We start from the raw sequence: 21,637 nt of genomic DNA, 5'->3' as shown, positions 1-21,637 counted from the left end.
TCATACTGGGGCTGATTGGAGAACGGCCGTCCTTTCCAAAGAAATGTGTATCTTCAGATGGAAAGAAGTGACAAAAGCACCACTCAGATGTTGGAGATATTGCAAGGAATGGGAATTTGAATTGCGGCCTTTGAGCCGAGACTCCATCTCACTCAGCCCATCCCTGAGGGGTCCTGCAAATGAAAACCAAGAAGATACCACATTGCAGGACAGCAAGCCATTCTCCCTCTCTCACCCATCACCACAGTGAACTCCAGTTTGTGCTATGTAGTGGGACAAGGCAATTGCACAGCTGTCCAACTCAAACACACACATGATGGGCACTAACGGCACAATTCTAGTGCCCTTCCAACTCTTTCTCTGAACAGTCAGTGTCTGCTGCTTCTGCCATTCACATTCTTAGGAGAGCGTGAGCCCTGGAGCTACTCTGACCTCACCGAACTAACTCTTTGTCTCAGAACAGCTCAGCACTTACCCTCGAGGCATATCAAGCCCTTTTATCTGTCCATTTTCACATCCAGTCCCTGGCACTTCCCAAACATCAATGCTTTATTCTCAGAAGCACCCAGCTATGGTGGGGATTATTATTTACAGCTGGAGAACTCAGACACAGGGATTAAATGACTTGCCTAGGATCACACAGTATCATTAGCAGAGCTCAGCTGAGACTTGAGCCCAGGACTCCTGTGTACCAAGCCAAAGCCTTCACCCAAAGACCACGCCTCTTCACTGCCACATCTGCTTTCCCTCAAGTGTTTTCTCTGCCCCATTTAAATTGTATAAAACAGTGCTACATATTCCTGCCCTCATCGCTGTGCTTTTGTCAACTTTGGACTGTGTCAGAGGTAACTAAAAGCAAGCCTCTGGTTGTTTCTCTTCTGTGTTGCAGGTGTCCTGTGGGCTATCGGTCGTGTCTGAAGTGTTGTACATCACGCTGTTAGTTGTTGGGTTCAGCCTCATGTGCCTAGAGCTCTTCCATTCGAGTAATGTGATAGATGGGCTCAAGCTAAATGCCTTTGCTGCTGTCTTCACTGTGCTGTCAGGTAAGGGACCTTTCCACTCCTCAGTCTGCCTGAGACATTGAACAAAGTGAGATTCTGAAACTTTGAAAGGTTGAAAACATAGGGCTGCCAGACTCCTCTTAGCCATGTGCAGCTCGCCTGGTTTCTTTAGAGCTTTGGGAAAGCTAAGGGTCAGCACGGTAGCCCCCTAGAACTGAAAATACCTGGAGCTAAATCCAAAGTGATGGCACACTCGTTAATCTTCCTACACCACTGATACTGCCCTGATTATGTCATCTATAAACCTCCTCTCTCAGCATCACCCTCCTGGTCACCAAATAGGAAAATGAGAAGGTGTGTTTTTGAAAATCCCTTTTTAATCTTCACGTTAAAGAACAGAGGAAGGCTAGAGAGTGCAGGAAAAAGGAAAGGGGTCTAGCTGTTGCATTAGGAGAATTAAGAATGAGAAGTATTCTAGGAGCCACAGCGGGTGAAGAAAACTTGGTGTTACTGAAGGAGGACAGCTCAGGAACAACTGCATGGACATAAATGAGGAAGTTCGCACCTCTCAGATCTATTGTCTCAGGCTGGCTGCAGATTCCAGCAGACTAAACTGTGTTAGGCTTTGTCTATGCTGCAGCTAGGAGTGTGGATCCCAACTCGAGTAGATTGATGCACACCATCTCTCTTTGTGCTAGCATGCTAAAATTAATAGTGTGGACGTTGCAGCACAAGCTGCGGAATGGGCTAGCCACCTGAGACTGGGGGTCAGCCAGAATTGCACTTGGGCAGCGAAGCCATGCCAATTCCTATGCTGCAATGGCCACACTGCTATTTTTAGTGTGCTGGCTTGAGCAGAGCTAGCATGAGTCTGTCTGCCCAGGCTAAGAGGCATGCTCCCAAGTGCAGTGTACAAAGATCCAACCATGCAGTCTAGACACAGAGTGAAAGTGAGGGTCTGATGACAGCATGTAAATGCTTCAGCTAGGGTCCCTGGTATATGCCTAATGTGCTTTGCTTCCCTGCCAGCTCTCTGACTCTTGAACTTGCTGGAGCCCTAAACTGTGACTCTTGCACTAGGACAGAAATTGACCAAGTATCTCAGAAGGATGAGGATGGCCACACACCCTTGAAACATCTGGCATCTGACCCTTTGTGTGATTTCCTCTCACACAGCCTGTACATGTGGGGCCATGCAAATGAAAACCAAGAAGATAAAGAGTGCAGGACAGCAAGCCGTCCTCTCTCTCTCACCAATGGCCACAATGAACTCAGCAGCACTCCAGTTTGTGCTAGGCAGTAGACTCACTGTGAAGGGGGAGAATTACAACATTAACTTCCTTGTTGCTACTGTGATTGCAAAGAGAAAATTCCATCTTCTGGAATCCACCCTTTAGCAAACCTGGCAGTGCACATATTTCTTTTCCCCCAGTGGTAAAGATGCCTGCGCTGTCATTTCCAATCCTCCATGCTATGTGTCTTTGGACCTCTCTTATTAATCTGCCCCAAGAGCAGGAAGTAGCCACTTGCCCCCACCCATAAGGGCTAGTAAAATACAATCGACAGCTTGCATACCTATCCTCATTGACCAACTGCTCTGCAGCCACAACCCTTCTCCTGGTCTCTGTCCCATCTCCAAATTCTCTATCTCCTGCTCCCCCCCAACCACTATAACAAAAAAATGGTGAGACTGGCTGCTGACAACTCTCCTGTGTCCACAACAAGCATCCCCATAAAACAAAAGCATGCTATATTATGACAGAGACAACTTGTAGCAAGCCACATGAGTTTTTAACTCTTATTGCTTAGAGGTACCGAAAGTTCACACTAGAAACATCAGGGGTGGGGTGTTCACCAGAGGCACTGGCTTTGGTACATTCCAACAAACTACCCAGGCAACCATAAGGTGGCTGCATAGAAACCCTTGCACAATTTTTTTCTTTATTGTAGGGTTACCATATTTGAACATGCACAAAAAAAAAAAAAAAAGAGGACATGCCACAGGGGGGAAATGGGAGAGGAAGGGGGGTGCTGGCCCTGTGCACAGTCCACCCCCACACCTCCCATGGTCCACTCCCACTTTGCCCCCTCCCTGCTCAGCACTCTCACCGCACCCCTCCTCATCCCTTGGCCTGCTGCTTACTTGCTGTGTCCCTCCTCAGGCCCCACCCACCACTTGCCTCCTCCACCTGCCACTCACCTCCTCACTCTCCTGCCAGAAACCCCCATAACCGCCCCGAGAACCCCCACCTGCTGCTGGCTCGCCACTTCTTGCCTCCTCACCCCTGCCCACCCACCTGTTGCTGGCTTCATCGCCACTTGCCTCTTCAACCCCCGCTGCCCACCGCTGGCCTTTTCACCCCCCCACCTACTCACCCCTCACCTATTCAGCCCCCTCTGCTCACTGCTTTCCTCTTCACCCCGTCCCGCTCCCTATTCACCTCTCCTGCCGCAGGTCCCTCTGGCTCCTAGGAACAGGGGCAGCCGAGGGATCTCCACATGCTGCACATGCTACAAGCACAAGCTCCGTGGCTCTCGTTGGCCAGGAAAAGCACCAATGGGAGCTCCTAGAGCCGGGCTTGTAGGCACTGACAGTGCAGAAAGCACTCTATCCCCACCCCCAATCCAACCGGACCGGACCCTAAGAGCCTGAGAGACCTGCCAGGTGGGTTAGGTGTGGAGTCCCAGTGGTGCTTACCTGGAGCAGCTCCCGGGAAGCATCCGCAGGTCCCCTCTGGCTTGAGGGGAGAGGGTTCTCTGCCCGCTGCTGGTGCCTGCAGTCCCCACTCCTGCAGCTCTAATTGGACAGGAGGGAGCCGGTGCAGCATGTGGAGACCCCCTCTGCCTCTGTGCCTAGAGGCCACCCACACTGCAGGCTCCTGCCGGCGGACAAGCGCCAGGAGCTGCCCCAGGATGCGCTGCCAGCCCCGGGACTTTGGGTTACTATATGTCCTTATTTTTCCAGACATTTTAGATATTTAAAAAGTTTCTCCTGGACGGCGATTTAAGAACTAAGAGGCTGGACATGTCTAGGAAAATATGGACATATGGTAACCCTACTTTATTGGTGCATGCACAGTGCAATCCTTCCAGGCAGCACATCTGCACAAACAAAGAAGGTAACATGTTCTTAAATACCATTCACAATTTGGGTCTCCCTCGAAAAACCTTAGTGGGTGCCATGCACTAACTTGGGTTAAAATTGACCGACAGACTATTTTGTCCTGCACCACAGCCATAGTTTGAGCTGCAGCTTTGTGCAAAACATACTGATCTAGAAACTTTTTGAAAACTGCTATTTTTTCAGGGCTTTTATCTCCAGAACCTTTGGCTCAAATGACCCTAAATGTGGGTCACAAACCCTACTCCACACTACCCCAAAGCATAGCAAATTTCAACACAATCCATGCAAAAGTGTGGATTTTAGAAATATAGTCCTTTAAACAGGAAGGATAGAAGGACAATGGAGGGAAAGAGCTCAGCTACACAACCATCTGCAGGAGAGGAGGCTTTGAAAGGTATGAAGTGGCCCATTCGTCTCAGTGTAGTGTTCTCAGCTGAATGAGAATACCCAGTGAAGATGAATACAGCCTTGAACAGTAGCTCTGAGATGTGTGACCTGCACCAGTCATATCAGTGGGTATTCCCATCCTCCTCCTTGAGGCTTTAGAGCTGTGATATGCATGACATATGCCCACTCTGTTTCCCACCCAAAGGGGCAGGACTTTCCCAGAGCGTGGGGACAGGGAGAAGGCCTCAGGTCCTCCCAGAGAGGCCAGGCCTCCAAGACCCCAGCCCAGATAAAGGGAGTGGGATCCAACCCATGTATGTGGGCATTGGCCCCTCAGATCCTTACACACAGAGGTCAGCAAGAGGGGCTCAGATACTGCCAAAAACAAATCCCCCTCAGATTTGTGGGGGACAGAGAAAGGCTCAGATCCTCCATAGAGGGGCGGGAGGGTCCCTCAACTCTGAGCACAGACACAGGAGGGGACAATGTAGGGCTGGTAGGTGCCCTTGCCTCTATTCTTCCCCAGTTGTCCTGCCACTCACCCCTTCTGTACACCACATGCCTTAGAATCACAGAATATTAGGGTTGGAAGGGTCCTCAGGAGGTCATCTAGTCCAACCCCCTGCTCAAAGCAGGACCAATCCCCAGACAGATTTTTACCCCAGTTCCCTAAATGGCCCCCTCAAGGATTGAATTCATAACTCTGGGTTTAATAGGCCAATGTTCAAACCACTTAGCTATCCCTCCTTTTCCTCACCAGAATCCCCAGTCTGCACTGACAGAGCTGGGAGTGGGGGGAGGGGGCGGGTTGGGAAGCACTGGAAGAGCTGGGAGTCCAGGGGGTTTGGGAAGCACTGGCAGGGCTGGGAAGGACTGGAAGAGCTGTGGGGTGCAGGGGGGTTAGGAAGCACTGGCAGAGCTATGGGGTGCAGGGGGTTTGGGGGACACTGACAGAGTTGGAGTACAGGGAAAGTACTAGCAGAGCTGTGGAGTGCAAAGGATTTGGGAGTGCACTGGCAGAGCTGGGGGTTGAGGTGCACCGGAAGAGCTGGGGCATTTATAGGGGTGGGATGCACTGACCTAGCTGTTGAGTGCCAGGCCTCTTTCCCCTTAGTTCCCAACCTCTCTCACCTCCCCTACTATCCATTGACATTTATCCCCCTTCCCCACACTGCATCCCCAAACCCCTCTTCTCTCCACTCCTCCATCCCTAATAAGCCTGCCCTCTCAGGACATTTACATATCTAATTTCTACCCCCACCCCTACATGCTTTAAGAACATAGCATAAGAATGTCCATACTGGGTCAGACCAATGGACCATCTAGCCCAGTGGCCTGTCTTCTGACAGTGGCCAATGTCCGATGCTTCAGAGCGAATGAACAAAACAGGACAATTATAGATTGATCCATCCCCTGTCATCTGGCAGTCAGAGACCTAAGGACACCAGAGCATGGTGTGGCGCTCCTGATCATCTTGGCTACTAACCTTTAATGGACCTATCTTCATTCTTTTTTTAACCTGGTTATATTTTTGGCCTTCACAACATCCCCTGGCAATGAGTTCCACTTGGCAACTTTGTATTGTGTGAAGAAGTACTTCCTTTTGTTTTAAACCTGCTGCCTATTCATTTCATTGGATGGCCCCTGGTTCTGGTGTTATGTGAAGAGACAAATAACACTTTCTTATGCACTTTCTCTACACCAATCATGATTTTATAGACCTCTATCATATCCCCCCGTTCATTGCTTTTCCAAGATGAACAGCCACAATCTTTTAAATCTCTCCTCATTCAGAAGCTGTTCCATACCCTTAATCATTTTTGTTTCTCTTCTCTGTATTTTTTCCAATTCTAAGATATCTTATTTGAGATAGGGCGACCAGAACTGCGCATTGTATTCAAGGTGTGGACATAGCATGGATTTCTATAGTGGCATTGTGATATTTACAACACTATTACCCATCCCTTTCCTAATGGTTCCTACCATTCTGTTTGCTTTTTTGTCTGCCGCTGCACATTGAGTGGATGTTTTCACTGAACTATTTGCAGTGTCTCTAAGATCTTTCTTGAGTGGTAACAAAATAATGGGATCCAAATTAGCTATCATTTGGGATTGTGTTTTCCATCGTGCATTACTTTGCACTTATCAACCTTGAATTTCATCTGTCATTTTGTTGCCCATTCACCCAGTTGTGAGATTCCTTTGTAGCTCTTCACACTCAGCTTTGTATTTAACTATTTTGAGTAATTTTGTATCATCTGCAAACTTTGCCACTTCACGGTTTACCTCTTTTCCTGGTTCATTTATGAATATGTTGAATAGCACTGGTTCCAGGACTGATCCTTGCCGCCTTCCCCACCGTTTACTTCTCTCCTCTGTGAAAACTGTCCTTTTATTCCTACCCTTTATTTTCTGTCTTTTAACCAGTTACAGATCCATGAGCAGACCTTCCTTCTTATCCCATGACTGCTTACTTTGCTTAAGAGCCTTTAGTAAGGGACCTCAAAGGCTTTCTGGAAGTCCAAGTACATTATATCCACTAGATCACCCTTGTCCTTTGAGCCCTTGGCACTGCTGCTGCCAGACCCCCCGGTTAGAGGTTTTGGGAAGAAGTTTTTGCTTTATTATGCCCCATTCAAGTTCTGGGGTGGCTGAGAAGGTGGTATGTGCTACTGAGCTTCCTGTGTTCATCAGTAATCTCCCTGGAATCCAGAGAGATTACTTATGAACCCAAGAAGCTGAACAGCAAATACTGCTGCCCAGTCACCCCGGAACCTGCATGGGGCATATCAAAAGCTTCTTCAGAGGAGAGTGAGAGGCTTTTCCTCACAATGTCTTGGGGTCTGAGGAGGGGAGGGATGGGAGGTGCGGCATGGCTGTGGCTGGGCTGGGACACCTCTGGGCAGGTGAATGGGTGCTGGGAGCTTTGGCTGTCCTGGGACTAGGGCTGTCACCTGTCTAATCATACAAACCCAAACAGTCTTGCCCTGCTCCTCCCTGCCCTGCCCATTCCCTGAGGCAACATCCCTGTCCTGCCCCTTCTCCAAGGCCCTGCCCCCCTGCTCACTCCATCCCCCCTCCATTTGTCACACACACACACACACACACACACACACACACACACACACACACACACACACACAAAGAGTGTCACACTTTCACAGGGCTGGGGCAGCGGGGTGGGGTGTGGGCTCTAGGCTTGGGCCAAGTGGTTCAGAGTATGGGGAGGGGGCTCTGGGCTGAACCTCAGGCAGTGGGTTGCAGTGCAAGAGGGGGTTCATGGTATGGACTTTGAGAGAGAGTTTGGGTGTGGGAGGGGGCTCAGGGCTGGGGAAGAGGGTTGGGGTGCAGGAGGTGAGGAGTATGGGCTCCAATTGGGCAGCGCTTACCTTAGGCGGCTCCCAGAAACGACTGGCATGTCTGGCTCCTAGGCTCACGGGTAGCCAAGTGGCTGTGTGCACTGCCCTTGCCTTCAGGTACCACTCCCACAGCTCCCATTGGCTGTGGTTCCTGGCCAATGGGAGCTGTGGAGTCAGTGCTTGGGGCAGGAACAGTGCACAGAGACCCCCTGGCTGCCCATGTGCTTAGGAGCTGCAGGGACATACTGGTTGCTTCCAGGAGTCATGTGGAGCCAGGGCAGTTAGGGAGCCTGCCTTAACCCTACTGTGCTGCCAGCTGGACTTTTAGCCACCAGGAGATTGACTCTGGGAAACTCCCAGCCAACCTTGGGACTCCTCTGGCTGAGGGGGGGGGGTGCAGGCACTCAGGGCTCCAGCCAGCCTGGGGCTCCTCCAACTTAGGGGACACCACTTGGTATTCCTCCAGGCAGGGCAGGGGAGAGGGACTCATGGCTCTGGCTGTGGGGGAGGGGGTCTTGGGACTCTGGCAGAAAGGGTGTGGGTGGAAGGGTTGGAGCTGGGAGCTAGCATCCCCTAAGGGGGCAGGGGTTCCACCTACTGCACGTGTGGATGATTATTCTGTTCTTTACTATAGTTTCAATTTTCCTGTTACTGAAGTTAAGTTTCCTGGACTGTAATTGCCAGGATTGCCTCTGAAGCTTTTTTTTTTTTTTTTAAATCTCCCCATTACCTATCCTCCTGTCATCTGGTACAGAGACCGATTTAAGCAATAGGCTGCATATTACAGTCAGTAGTTCTGCAATTTCATATTTGAGTTTCTTCAGAACTCTTGGGTAAATACCATCTGGCTTGGATGACGTATTACCGTTTAATTTATGTATTTGTTCCAAAACCTCTTCTACTGACACCTCAATCTGGGACAGGTCCTTAGATTAGTCACCCAAAAAGAATGGCTCAGATGTGGAAATCTCCCTCACAGTCTCTGTAGTGAAGACTGATGCAAAGAATTCATTTAGCTTCTCTGCAGTGGCTTTGTCTTTTTAATGCTCCTTAGCACCTTGATCATCCTCCAGTGGCTCATTTTGAAGCAGGAAGCCTGCCAAACAATCAACATACTTTAATTTTTTTGCTGTTATTTTTTGTGCCTTTTTCTAGTTGCTCTTCAAATTCTTTGACCTGCCTAATTATACTTTTACACTTGACTTACCAGTGGTAATGCTCCATTATATTTTCCTGAGTTGGAAGTCAAATCCTATTATCAAAAGATGCCTTTTTGCCTCTAACCTCTTTTACTCTGTTGTTTTGCCATGGTGGCATTTTTTGGTCCTCTTACTATTTTTTTTTTTTAGTTGGGGTATACCTTTAATTTGAATCTCAATTACAGTGGTTTTAAAATAGTTTCCATGCAGGTTGCAGGCATTTCACTCTTGTCACTTTGATTACCTGCCCCACAAAACAAACAGCCACCCATGACTCACAAATTGTAGCCAATCTCCAGTCACTCCTTTTGTCCTGGGCAGGAGTTTGTGAATAATTTATCAGTAGTTATGGTAACTGAAAGGTGGGTTCAAATGCATCAAGGGTGAGTGCAGATTCATCAAACTCACTGAGGTGTGTGATTCGTCCAACAGTTAGTGTCTCTCAGCTTAGCAGTTCAAGGCAACAGAAGGAAACTGGCTTTAGGGGGGATCCCTGAGCATCAAATGACATCAAACCGGGACCCCTAACACTACCGTGCAGCCCAGGAGGCACACCAAATTTCAAAGCAATCTGATTAACTATTTGGATTTTAGAGCTTTTACAAGAACCGAGCTTTAAAGCACATAAAATAGTGGGAATGGAAATCCTTTAATTTTTCTGTATTGGCCTATTCACTGTGTAAAAAAAGGTACAATTTCTTAAATATTGTTATCAATTTGGGTCCCTCAAGGATTTAGTGGGAACCATGGGTCCGTGGGTAAAACTCAGATTGAGTCCATTTCTACCCACATCTCATCAATAGTTTGATCTTGAGCTTTGGGCTGCCCCCCACTCAAGGCATATACAGTGCTGAACTCATATACTGTCAATCTGCAAGTATAGTTCAGTCGACTGTTCGAATGGTGCCATAAAAAAAAATAAAGAGTATACATTCAACCCAAGTCTGGGTGCAGCGCCAGGGACAGAGCCCATAATGCAAAGACACCCCATTGTCTTGGAAAAAGAGTATTGATGATGGAATGGCCTTTGCTTGTACTATGGTGGGCAGGTCACTTCACCATTGACTATACCCTTGAATCCAGACCTGAGCCAGATCCAGGAAACAACCATGTCCAGCCCCATTAAAGGGGGTGTAATCATTAAATCAGGTTCCCCAGACTGATCCCTTCTTCTGCCAACATGCAGCTTAACAGCTGTGGATCACTGCCATTGCCACTTGTAAGTCTTGTTCTGTCTCTGCATCCCTTTCACACCTTAGATGAGCTGCATACAACTTGCACTTGTGGGTTCTGAAGCCTCTAGTAATTCAATGTACCCTGGGTTTGCTAAGGCTACCCAGCTTCCAATACAAAGAAAGCTTGCCCCACACTTAGTGAAATTGATTGATGGGATTATGCTATCCTCAAGTCCCGTCACCCACTAATCTGTGCCCCTTTGGGTCAAAATACAAGACCACCAAGAAACCCTGCAATTTAACTTTATTAACTCACCTCACTTCCCCATCACACTTGGCATCCCCTGCTTCTTGGTCCATGATCCAAATATCTCCTGGAAGATGCAAAAGGTATGGTTTGAGTCAGGCTACTACCAGCAATGGTGTCTTGCACAGTCAGGCAGCAAGGGATAAGAAACAGCATGGAGAAGACCACCACCTTCTGTGTCCAGCAAATTCAAGGAGTAACTGCTCACTAATCCCTGCAAAATATTAAGATTTTGCCTACATATTTGATTTAAAAAAATGCTGATGTCCTACCCCTGCATAGGTCTTATGATTGATTGCTCCATTGATCTTCAGCCAGGGCCTAAAATTCCATTGGATGGTTTTATACCTTGTTGGAGCCAGAACACCAAGCCTTATGGGAATACCTCAATGGAGGACCTAGCAAAAAACTTTAACCATCCATCTACATCTATTACAGGGGCTCCAGTTCTGTTTGTCAAAAAGAATACAGCTCTGCACATCTTTGTGTAGGCTGTTGAGCCATGAACAACATTACTCTCAAGAATGAATGCCCTTTACCTTTGAACAATGAACTATTGGAAAGGGTGGGCTCTGCTAAAATATTCACCCAGCTTGATCTTTGCGGTGTTTACAGTCTAGTCTGTATCCTAGCTGCCAGTGAGTGGAAGACAGTATTTCACAACCAGTATGATCATTCTGAATACCTTGTTGTGTCCTTCAGTCTTTCCAATGATCCAGCCACATTATAGCACTTTTGTGAACGATGTCTTTAGAAATGTTCTGAAGCAGTTTGCAGTGATCTACTTAGATGACATCCTCATCTTCTCAGAAATCCCAAGCCCCTTATGGCCAATGTGTGTGCTTGGTACTTATGTGTCTTCAAGCAAATGACCTGTACAAAAAAAATGAGACATTTTATACGGCATGTAACTTTATGCAATTTGGAACTATCTCTGTTAAGAGGTTTTCACATATATATAAATTCCATGTTATGATCACAGTCGGTCTGAAATACTGCACATGGTACTCTGCATTTGCATCCTTTTACTAATGAATTCCTTCCTGCCCCAAAAGCAGTCCTCTACTTCCTAGTCAGTCCTCACATTACCTATCATACTTCATTTGCTTTTGAGCTGTTGATGCTCACCTACAGTGGCCCCACAATTCCAGTCTCCACTGCCCACTTGCTAAATTTTCAAACATCTTCATGCTTTCTCCCATTCTTGGGAAATTCTCCTTATGAATGTACACAAAGCTATTTCATTATCCATTTTCAGGTCCCTCCTCAAAATTCTCCTTTGCTGTGCTGCCTCCAAAAACCTTGACAATGGTTGAGCTGGTGGTGTGCGGAGACTACTGCCTACTATGCGGACTAATACTGTCTCATTACTTACTTGTGCTCCTCCATCTGTCTATAGACATCTGTTGTCTCATCTTATACTTACATTGCAAGTCCCTCAGGGCAAGGACTGTCTTTTGTGCTCGGTAATTTATAGCTCCTAGCACAATAGAGTCTGGGTCCATGACTAGGAATCCTAGGTCAGTGGCTCTCAATCTTTCCAGACTACTGTACCCCTTTCAGGAGTCTGATTTGTCTTGTGTACCCCCAAGTTTCACATCACTTAAACTACAAAATCAGACATAAAATACAAAAGTCATAGCACACTATTACTGAAAAATTGCTTACTTTATTTTTACTATAATTATAAAATCAATTGAAATATAAATATGGTACTTATATTTCAGAGTATAGTATATAGAGAGTGGTATAAACAAGTCATTGTCTGTATGAAAGTTTAGTTTTAACTGACTTTGCTAGTGCTTTTCATGTAGCCTGTTGTAAAACTAGGCAAATATCTAGATGAGTTGATGTACCTCCTGGAAGAGCTCTGTGTACCCCTGGTTGAGAACCACTGTCCTAGTTGATATGGTAATACATATAACAACAACTTCGCACAAGGGACACTTGGGGCGGGATGTTTATATGATTCTTGGAAACAGTTTGTATGAGCAATCAATGGAAGTATTCAGGTACCATGAAGAAGCTGAATGGCATAACCAGAGAAAACCTGGCCTACAGTAGCAAGGTTGATGGTAACATTAATGTGTTGGCAAGCTCTTCAAAGGGTTCCCTTTATACCAACAGCACTCCTGTACCATTCAGATTGTATTGTAAAATGCTAAACCTGAATGACTCCCTTCCTCTGCCCACAATGTGCTGCCTTTTCTGCAGTGGTGTAGGGTGCACTAAGAGGGCTATCTGCTGGAGTTGGGGAAGCTCCTTCAGGAAGAATAGAAAAGATGGGAAAATGTTCCTGTTGCAATTCCTCCTTTCCAGGTCTCTTGGGGATGGTGGCTCATATGATGTACACCCAAGTTTTCCAAGTGACAGTCAGCCTTGGACCAGAAGATTGGAGACCACATTCATGGGACTATGGCTGGTCCTTCTGGTAAGTGTCTCCTTCATTTAGTATCTTCATCTCACTCTTGAATTGTCTGATTATGGATATCAGTGCAGGGGTTACAAACATGGTCTTAAATCTCCAGCAAATTGTATATGCATTTTCAAGTGCAAAAAACACTTGCAGTTGATCATGGACATTGGATTGCATTGGCTAGTTATGAAATTGCAAATAAAAATTATATATCTCTTGCAAGTCAACTGCATCCACAATTATCACCACTGAGAGCAGTTCCATTAAGTGTATACATTTGAATTAGGTGCCATAACATTTTTGAAACTCTTGGTTTCATGATGTACTGTAAGGGCTCAATTGTGCCTTACAGGGAAGTTTTCTATAGAAACTGCAATGCCCCTGTGTGGCAGTGGGAGGCATAGCTCTTTGGATCTCACAACAGCATCCGGGGGAGTTTCTTGGAAGGTTTGAGACAAATCAGACAAAGTGTTTTGGAGAGAATTTAATGTACAGTGAGGGGGGTTGGTTTTGGAAAGAGTTCCAAATTTATTTTGCTCATGAGATAAAAAACTGACTTGGCCTAGCAGCCCCCCAATATGTTTTATTGTTCTTCCCTTTAGGAGAACTGGCACATTTGACTAGTATAGGAGAATTTGGGGAGTTAGGAATATTTTAATCACAGGCAGTTTTCACAACTTTCAACAGCTTGCATTGTCCTGTGGAGCCTGAGTAAGGGGTTTCCATTGTAATTTATTGCATTTTAATTTTTTTAAATTACTGAGTAATTTTAATTCTACTCCCTGAATCAGGCAGGTGTGGACACAATCCCTGCAGGTACCAATGCAAGGGATTATTAATAATCCCTCCACCCACACATCCATCCCAAGGCAGGTGGTTATTAACCCTCCAGGATCTGAGACAGGATGTTCTTAGCCCCTCACACCTCAGTGCAGTTGATTATTAGCCCCTTCCACATTGTGAGGCAAGGGATTAGCCCTCCCTCTCTTCCAAATCCCACATTCCAATGCAGGAGATTTTTATCCCCCCACTCCTCACTGCTGGGATTAGCCCCCCCACACGACTGTTATCTCCCACAATCCCTCCTATGTTCCAGTGCAAGGAATTATTAGCCTCCATCACCCCCTTTAGAAGAGTTATCAGGAAACTATTGGGGCCCCCACCCTGATTTCAGAACTCACTATGCACCAGTTCATTGTTAGTCACATAAACATTGGATTTGCAGGGGCCAACTAATTGTGAGTGTTAGTTCAGTGATGAGCAAGAAGCAGCCTGACACAGCTGTGAGGGAGAGACTAAAGGTGCCATGGCCCAGGTCATGGTCACTGAGCATTCCCAAACCTTCACACATTTATTTATTTAAAGTATAACCAAACTTTCAGTTTCTTTGGTGTCTATTGATTGTTTATGTTATAGCTACTGTCTCCTGCCAAGCTTCCCTGAGTGAAGGAGACACATTATCATGCTTAACAACATCTTTCTCTCCATGGTAATGATGTTGCCATTCTGGAATATCTCCTATCATAGGACCTCCAAGCACTTTAGAAACATCAGATCAGTCCCAGTGTCCCCTGGAAAGGGGTGCATATCATCAATATTTTTGTTCTGCAGTTTGGGAAATTGAGGCCAGAGGTCAAGTGGCTTCCCAAAGGCCACGCAACAAACCAGTAGCACTGCTGAGAAAAGAGCCCAGCGCATCATTCTCAGGTCCTTGCTCTGACCATAAAACTGTTACCTCCTTCCAGATTAACACAAACATAATTGCCCAACAGACCGGACAACTGTATCTGCCTCTGACAGTGGCCCACATGGAATGCTTTAGAGGAGGGTGAAAACTAAACAAAAACCCCCACATGGCCTTCAAGTCAGTTGTGAGGTGTTGTATGTAGGGGGAAATTCCCTGGGGATTAGATGATGCCTTGAAGTATGAAGTTTGATTACCTCTAAGTCAGCAACATAAATAGCTATTATTTATAGCTTCCTTTTAAATCCAGTTCTAGTGTTTGAGTGTCTGGCCTACACAGCAGGAAGGCCTACCTCCCCCTACTGAAGAAGTACAGGAGAGGAAAGGTCATCTCATGACTGGGCTTTAGAGGGTGGGTATTTTGTTTCTGACTATGTCACAAGCTTCCTGTGTGACATTAGTACAATTGCATAGTTTTACATTGATTCAGTCCCTTCTGCAGGGGGAGGAGAACACCACCCTTCCTCAGATAGGAGCTGTGAGAATTAATGTTTGTGAAGTGCTCAGATGTTATAGCAATGAGGACATATAGGTAACTAGACTAATTGCAGCCAGTGTTATGGAGGTGCAGGTCATGACAGCATAGTTAAGATTGAGCTGATTTTTGCACTTAAAGCAAGAATTGGAATTCAACCTCCTAGTTGTATTTAAAAATCAGTTTAATGTAATCTAGGATCACATACCCATGTATTTATTACATTGCTGCAGGGCAAAATTAAGGTTGTTTGGATATCAATTGCACATTTCCAGATCTTACCCTGTCTGGATTTTTTTAGATTCCACTTTAACTCAGAATTTCCAACATTTTTCAGATGCTAAATTAATGAAGATTTTTAAGATCTTTAAGCATAGCTCCAACTACATTGCAATAAAAATCACATGTACCAAATTTCAGAACTCAGGTCAGCTGACTCAGGCTCCTAGGGCTGGGCATTAGAGCTAAATAGAGCAGTGTGACTCTGAGACCCTGCACGTGGGTGGGTGGGTCTACATCACAATTTTATTGTCCCACAACCCAAGCCTGGGAGCAGGAGTCAACTGACCCAGCCTGGCTGCATTGCGGGTCCTTTAGTGCAGTGTAGATATACCCAGAGAAACCTGCCTTGTAGTCTACCCTATAGCTCAGTGCTCTCTCCTGCAGTGTGGGAGACCCCAGTTCAAATCCCACTCCAACCTGAGGGAGCCACATTGTGGTCTCCCACAGCCCAGGTAAGGTCCCCAATCACTGAATTATAAGGTTGGCACCACCTCTTCCTACTGCTGTTTTGTGACTAGCACCAAAACCCCAAAAATACAAATAAAAACCTGACTAAAACCATTGAATGAATTCATGTCACACTCATGAATAGTTTTAGGTCAACTGAAACTGCATTTTTGGAGAATGAACTATTCATTTGAAAAATGTCACCCCACTCAACTGTGGCATCCATGTTGCCAGACAGGACTTCAGTGCCAAGGATAATTGTGGTCCAAGTTATCCTGCCTTGCATTAGAAATCAGGCCACATAGCTGAATGAATAATCACTGTTTCTAGTTCAGTGGACAAAACGAAAAAAACAAAAGATAAAAAACTCACCTTATTTCAGATTAAAGAAATCGTTGTTTGATCTGAACTTAAATATTTTTGGATTTTCAGTGTGTTACATTACATCTTCGTATGGGTTTTTAACCCTTCTAAAAAATCTAGCTAAAAATTCTTAACAAAATGTCATTTCAAACTAAAAAGTCAAAACATTCTGGAAACGTTGAAATTAATTGTTTTGAATATTTTTTTTATTCAGCTGAATCCACTGACCCAAACTTGTGAATAGTTTTGTTTGACCAAATATATATATATATATATGTTTTTTGGTGAATAAGCTGTTGGGCTGATCCAAGCGGTCTAGCTCTAGTCAGAGTTCTCTTGAAGTAAAATGAGTCAAATCTGTTGTTGTAGCCATGTTTGTCCCAGGATGTTGGAGCGACAAGTTGGGTGAGGTGTATCATTTATTGGACCAACTCCTGGTGAAAGCCCAGCTTTTGAGATTGCACAAAGTTCTGCTTACATCTTTGTTACTGCACTTATCTCATCTCTCTAATGTGTTGGTCATTCCTGACCACGTTCCATTTGCATGCATCTCTTGCCTCCAGAAACTCGAGGTGGGCTGCTGTCTTAACCTCATTCTATCTGCTGGTTTTTCTTTCCACAGTCTGGCGTGGGGTTCTTTCACCTGCTGCATGGCTGCCTCAGTCACTACATTGAACTCTTACACTAAGACTGTAATTGAGTTCAGACACAAGCGCAAAATCTTTGAGCAGGGCTTTCGAGAGGAGCAGACCTTCCTAGACCAGGAGGCAATCAAGTACTTCAGAGAAAGGTCAGTGCAGTCAGTCTCTGGGTCAGTGGAGGTTTCTGAGGATTCTACTGCTAGCCTCAGAAAGTCTGAGATCTCACTCACCTCAGTAGATTTGGGTGGAGTCTGAGAAACTTGGAGAAGAACCATGTTAAAGAGAAGCCCATAGGATTCTGCTTGACTTGTGTTTTTTCTTCAATGTTGTGAAGTCCCCACATGTGCCACTTCTTACGTCCTCATTAAAGGCGGACTGGCAAGCTCCCTATGGCATGTATCTGATTTGCAGGCAATGTTGCAAATGGAAGCAAAGACTTCTTTTCTCCTAGTGTGAGTAGCCTGAAAGTCTTACACCAATGCTCAGTGTCGGTGAGAATGACATTTTCCCTTTGTTCAAAGGAAGCTGACCCTGCTCTGGGAGCATCTGCTTGCAAAAAGCAATTGAGAATCCAGGTAGTACGGATGCCTAGAAATGGGTTCAGGCCTGCTGGGATTCAATAATGTGATTGGCTTCAGTCTGTAAAATGTATTCTCCATTGCAACAGCCAGACATTGCGCTTTGACCCAGGGTCCAAAGTGGGCAGCCTTTGGGAGTAGGGACAACTGCATATTCCACCAGCCTCTCCACCCAGAACACATCAGACCCCCTCATTATTCCACATACTCCCTGAGACACCCACTTACCACCCGTCACCCTCAGCCATGCAAGCACACATAGAACTGGTCCTCCTTCCCCTGTACACATTCCTCACCTGTCAACTCCACCACTTGTGGGCACACCCCATCTGCCATGGACACCCCCTCTCCATTTCTCATGGCCCTGCCACGCATGCACACCACTTCTCACCCCTGCCATGCACATACCTCCTCATTCTAAGGAGGATGAAGTCACCTCCCTCCTTCCCCAGCATGTGCCCCAACCACTCTCACATTAACATGAGCTCTCACAACAAATACTTGATTCCCTTGCTGCCTGCATCCACTGCCCATCTCCCAACCTCCACTCTCCAAGCTCACAAATCCACAACTCACCTGACCCCACCACACACAAACACAGTCCATCTTCCCCTGCATACTAATACCCCCTATCCTCCTCCACATATACACAAGCCACCTATCCCCATCCAACACACACTTTTCCTCCATACACACACTCATCTTTACCCATAAACACATGCACCCATCCCCCTCTGCAGGTGTGCCTGCTGCCTGTCCCCTCCACATAGTGCTCATCCACATTACCCCATCCATCTACAACCCTGCCCCATGCGCTGCAGCCTTCCTTGCATACACCTACTACTACTCCTCGCCATACCCCACACTCATCCCATGCATCCTACTTACTGCCTACAAATCACATCCCCCTCCACACTGACTACCCATCCCCCTTCACACACAACCACCATCCATCCTCCCCACCTCTGCTACCCATCTCCCTCCATACACAACCACCACCCACTGCCCATTCTTGCAAGCACTCAGATGCAGCCCATCCTCTTCCAGTAATACACACATCTTCCCACAAACACACACCAGCCTGCCATTATGCTACACATGTAACCATCCCCTCACAACAACCTGCCATCTTCTCCACACACTACCCTCACAAATCACCCACCTCTCACATTCACATGCCATCCAACCCCCTTATTGACACACTGCCCATGCTGCCCCCCCCCCCACATCACCCAGCACAAGCTTCCCATATTCCTTCCCGACACTGCTCATCCTGCCCACAAACACCACACATATACATGCTCTACCCATCCCTCTAGACACTCTAGGACATTTCCCTCCCACCACACACACACCATACTCCCCCATACCCCACCCATCCCTTACACACTAAGCATCCCTCTCAACACATCACACAAACCTCCTCAAAAACTCTCCTCAATCCAGCCCCGTATACACACACCACCCATCCCCATATCGTACTCACCACTACACACACACACACACACACACACACACACACACACACACACACACACACACACACACACACCCCTCTTCTCCTGTCAATCTTCTACACATCAAATACACACCATCCCCACACACCACCTGTCCCCCAAACAAGTATCTTTCTCCACTCACATATGTACACTGCCCATTCTCCATATACACACCACTCATCAGTTTAGGTACATTGACGCCTTGCAAATACACCACACAAATACCACCCTTCTCCCAACATACACACTGCCCATCTCCCTACACACAGGTCAGCCATCTCCCCTCCCATACACTGCCCCTCTTCCCCCCACGCAAACCACCCATCTCCTTCTAATAGGCATACCACCCAACCCCACTCACCCCCACTGCCTAGCCTCTCCTCCAGACACACACTCCATTCATATGCCATACACATACTTCCCTCACCCTCGACACCTCCCATCATCCCCATGTAACACCCATTGACAGGGTACACATCACCCCCAAAAACACACAAGCCACTCACCTGCCCCATGCACTCATATCACCCATTCCCTCCACAGCGCATTCCTCCTCACACACACTGCCCATCCCCTGCATGCACACTCCTCACACACCACCCTCACACACACACATTGACCATCTCTCTACATGCACCCCCCACACACACCACCCCCTCACACACACTGCCCAGCTCCACCCACCTACAAGTTTCCATTTCACCCTCACATACCTATAGCCTGTCCCCTAGATGCCTAGTGCTCATTCCCCTCCACACACACCCCACCTCTTCCCCAGTGTCCATCCTTCTGTATGCAGACTGCCTACCTCCTCACACACAGCTCCCTACACACACTGCTCATCCTCCCCACACAAACACCTGTCACACACCCCTCACAGCCCACCTCTTCCTCTCACATGCACACACACACAGCCCGTCCTACCAATCCTCCACACATACAAGCTGCCTATCCCCTGGTATGCACACTACCTATCTTGCCACCCCATACACTGCCTGTTCCCCTTCACACACATTCATTGCCTTCCCCACCTGCCTTCCTATCCCATATACAACCCATTTCTCCCAATCTGATCCATCCCCCATCCTCCTTCCATCCCATTGCCCATTTCCTCCCACACACCCTCACCAACATGTATTTTCACGTACACAGCCATCCTCCCCACACACCACCCATCTCCCTGCACAAACATCAGACATTATCCCCAAACCACCATTTCCCCACCAACACACCACACATCCTGCACAGGCACCCCCAGACACACACACACTTCCCAGTACATAGGCATTGCCAAGCTCCCCTGCACGCAGGCCAGCCATCATCCCCCTTGCAAATCACCCACATTCCCTACATAGTCCTACTTCGCTCAACCCCACTACAAACCGAACCCATCTCTTCCCCTCCCCACATACTGAGCCCATCCTTCTTCCACTCTGAAGCTGCCCATCCCCTTGCATGCTCATCATTCATGCCACACAGACCAGCCCCATTCCTCACCACAAACACATAGTGCCCCATCTCCTGCTACACACTGCTCAGCCAGATACATGCACTGCCCCTTCCTTCTTCCATCCGTCCATTGCCCATTCCCCCCCCCCACTCACACAGCCCCTTGCTTGCCATGCTTGTGGCAGATGAAAAAAATCAAAGGAATTCATTTGCCAGCATATCAGCTCCCCACATAGATCAGCAGGGTTTAATCTAGGACCATTAGATACACAGCACAGACTGCTACCCTTGAGCTAAAAGAGTAACCACATGAGATGGCAGCAGAAGTAGGTCATGATCGTCCTTAGGTCAGCTGCTATAGAGAATGCTGACTCCTCACAAACAATATCAGGATAGCTAAGTGCCCAGCTGTGGGTCGAGCAGAACTGCCAGCTAGCAACACCAAGCAGACTAGAGTAGCTGCTTTCATTAGCAACCTATAGAACTGCCTTGGGGTCACCTGGTTAGACTGTGGATTTGGCTGGGTACTTAGGATTTGCAGCTAATTATTTCCAGTGACTCAGGCTCAGCACACTCATCACAAACAATTGGTTACATATGTGAGAATGTCCATACAACATGGACAAGCACACAGATTTGGCAAACTTTCTGAAAAGCAGGGTGGCTCAGTGGCTGAGATGGAAGCCGGCCATATGGGAAAGCTAGGCCCTAGTCCCAGCTCTACTGGAAGTGACCTTATATAACCTCTGTATTATTCTATCTGAAATTGCAGGAATACCTGCCTGCCCCCTCAAGTAGGGCAAAAGGACCTTGCTATTAAAAAAACCCCACCATGAAATGCCCAGAAATATTGATGTCAGTCAGTGAAGGAGATGAGATGTGAACTAATGGCCTCCAGATTCCCTGCTCAGTGTACCTTTCATTAGCTTAAAAGGTATCTGGATGGGGCAAGCTAATAAACAGGCTGCTCAGCAAGACATGGGAGCACATGTTTGGAAGCAGTGCATTTTCCCATAGGTGAAAAGATATTTTGATGGCAGAGAGCAGGAGGGGAATGAGCCGTTTTTGTCCTGGCTGGAGGCATGATTCTTTCCAAACACTGGAACTGCCTCAGCAGGGCCAGGCAGCATGCTTAATGCAGATGGACTGTTCAGAGATTTTGTCAGCAAACCTATGACAACTTCTAGTCAG

At 47.0% G+C, this 21,637-nt stretch overlaps 1 protein-coding gene across 5 annotated transcripts in view; it reads left to right on the top strand.

Annotated features, from left to right (window-relative positions):
• The window catches only part of GSG1L (GSG1 like), a 122,142-nt gene that overhangs the window by 54,638 nt on the left and 45,867 nt on the right, over positions 1-21,637 (top strand). For 3 of the 5 annotated variants that reach the window (XM_030578622.1, XM_030578623.1, XM_030578625.1), the window contains exons 3-4: positions 12,872-12,983; positions 16,902-17,069. In XM_030578622.1, the coding sequence (XP_030434482.1) occupies positions 12,872-12,983; positions 16,902-17,069 (280 nt within the window). Of the gene's footprint in view, positions 1-889; positions 1,044-12,871; positions 12,984-16,901; positions 17,070-21,637 lie in introns of all 5 variants that reach the window. The other 2 variants (XM_030578624.1, XM_030578626.1) reach the window with 2 other exon arrangements.

The sequence above is a fragment of the Gopherus evgoodei genome, chromosome 10 (assembly GCF_007399415.2).
Source record: "Gopherus evgoodei ecotype Sinaloan lineage chromosome 10, rGopEvg1_v1.p, whole genome shotgun sequence".
Lineage (NCBI taxonomy): Eukaryota > Metazoa > Chordata > Testudines > Testudinidae > Gopherus > Gopherus evgoodei.
Note: the sequence above shows the minus strand (reverse complement) of the source record. Positions and strands in the feature narration are given on the sequence as shown.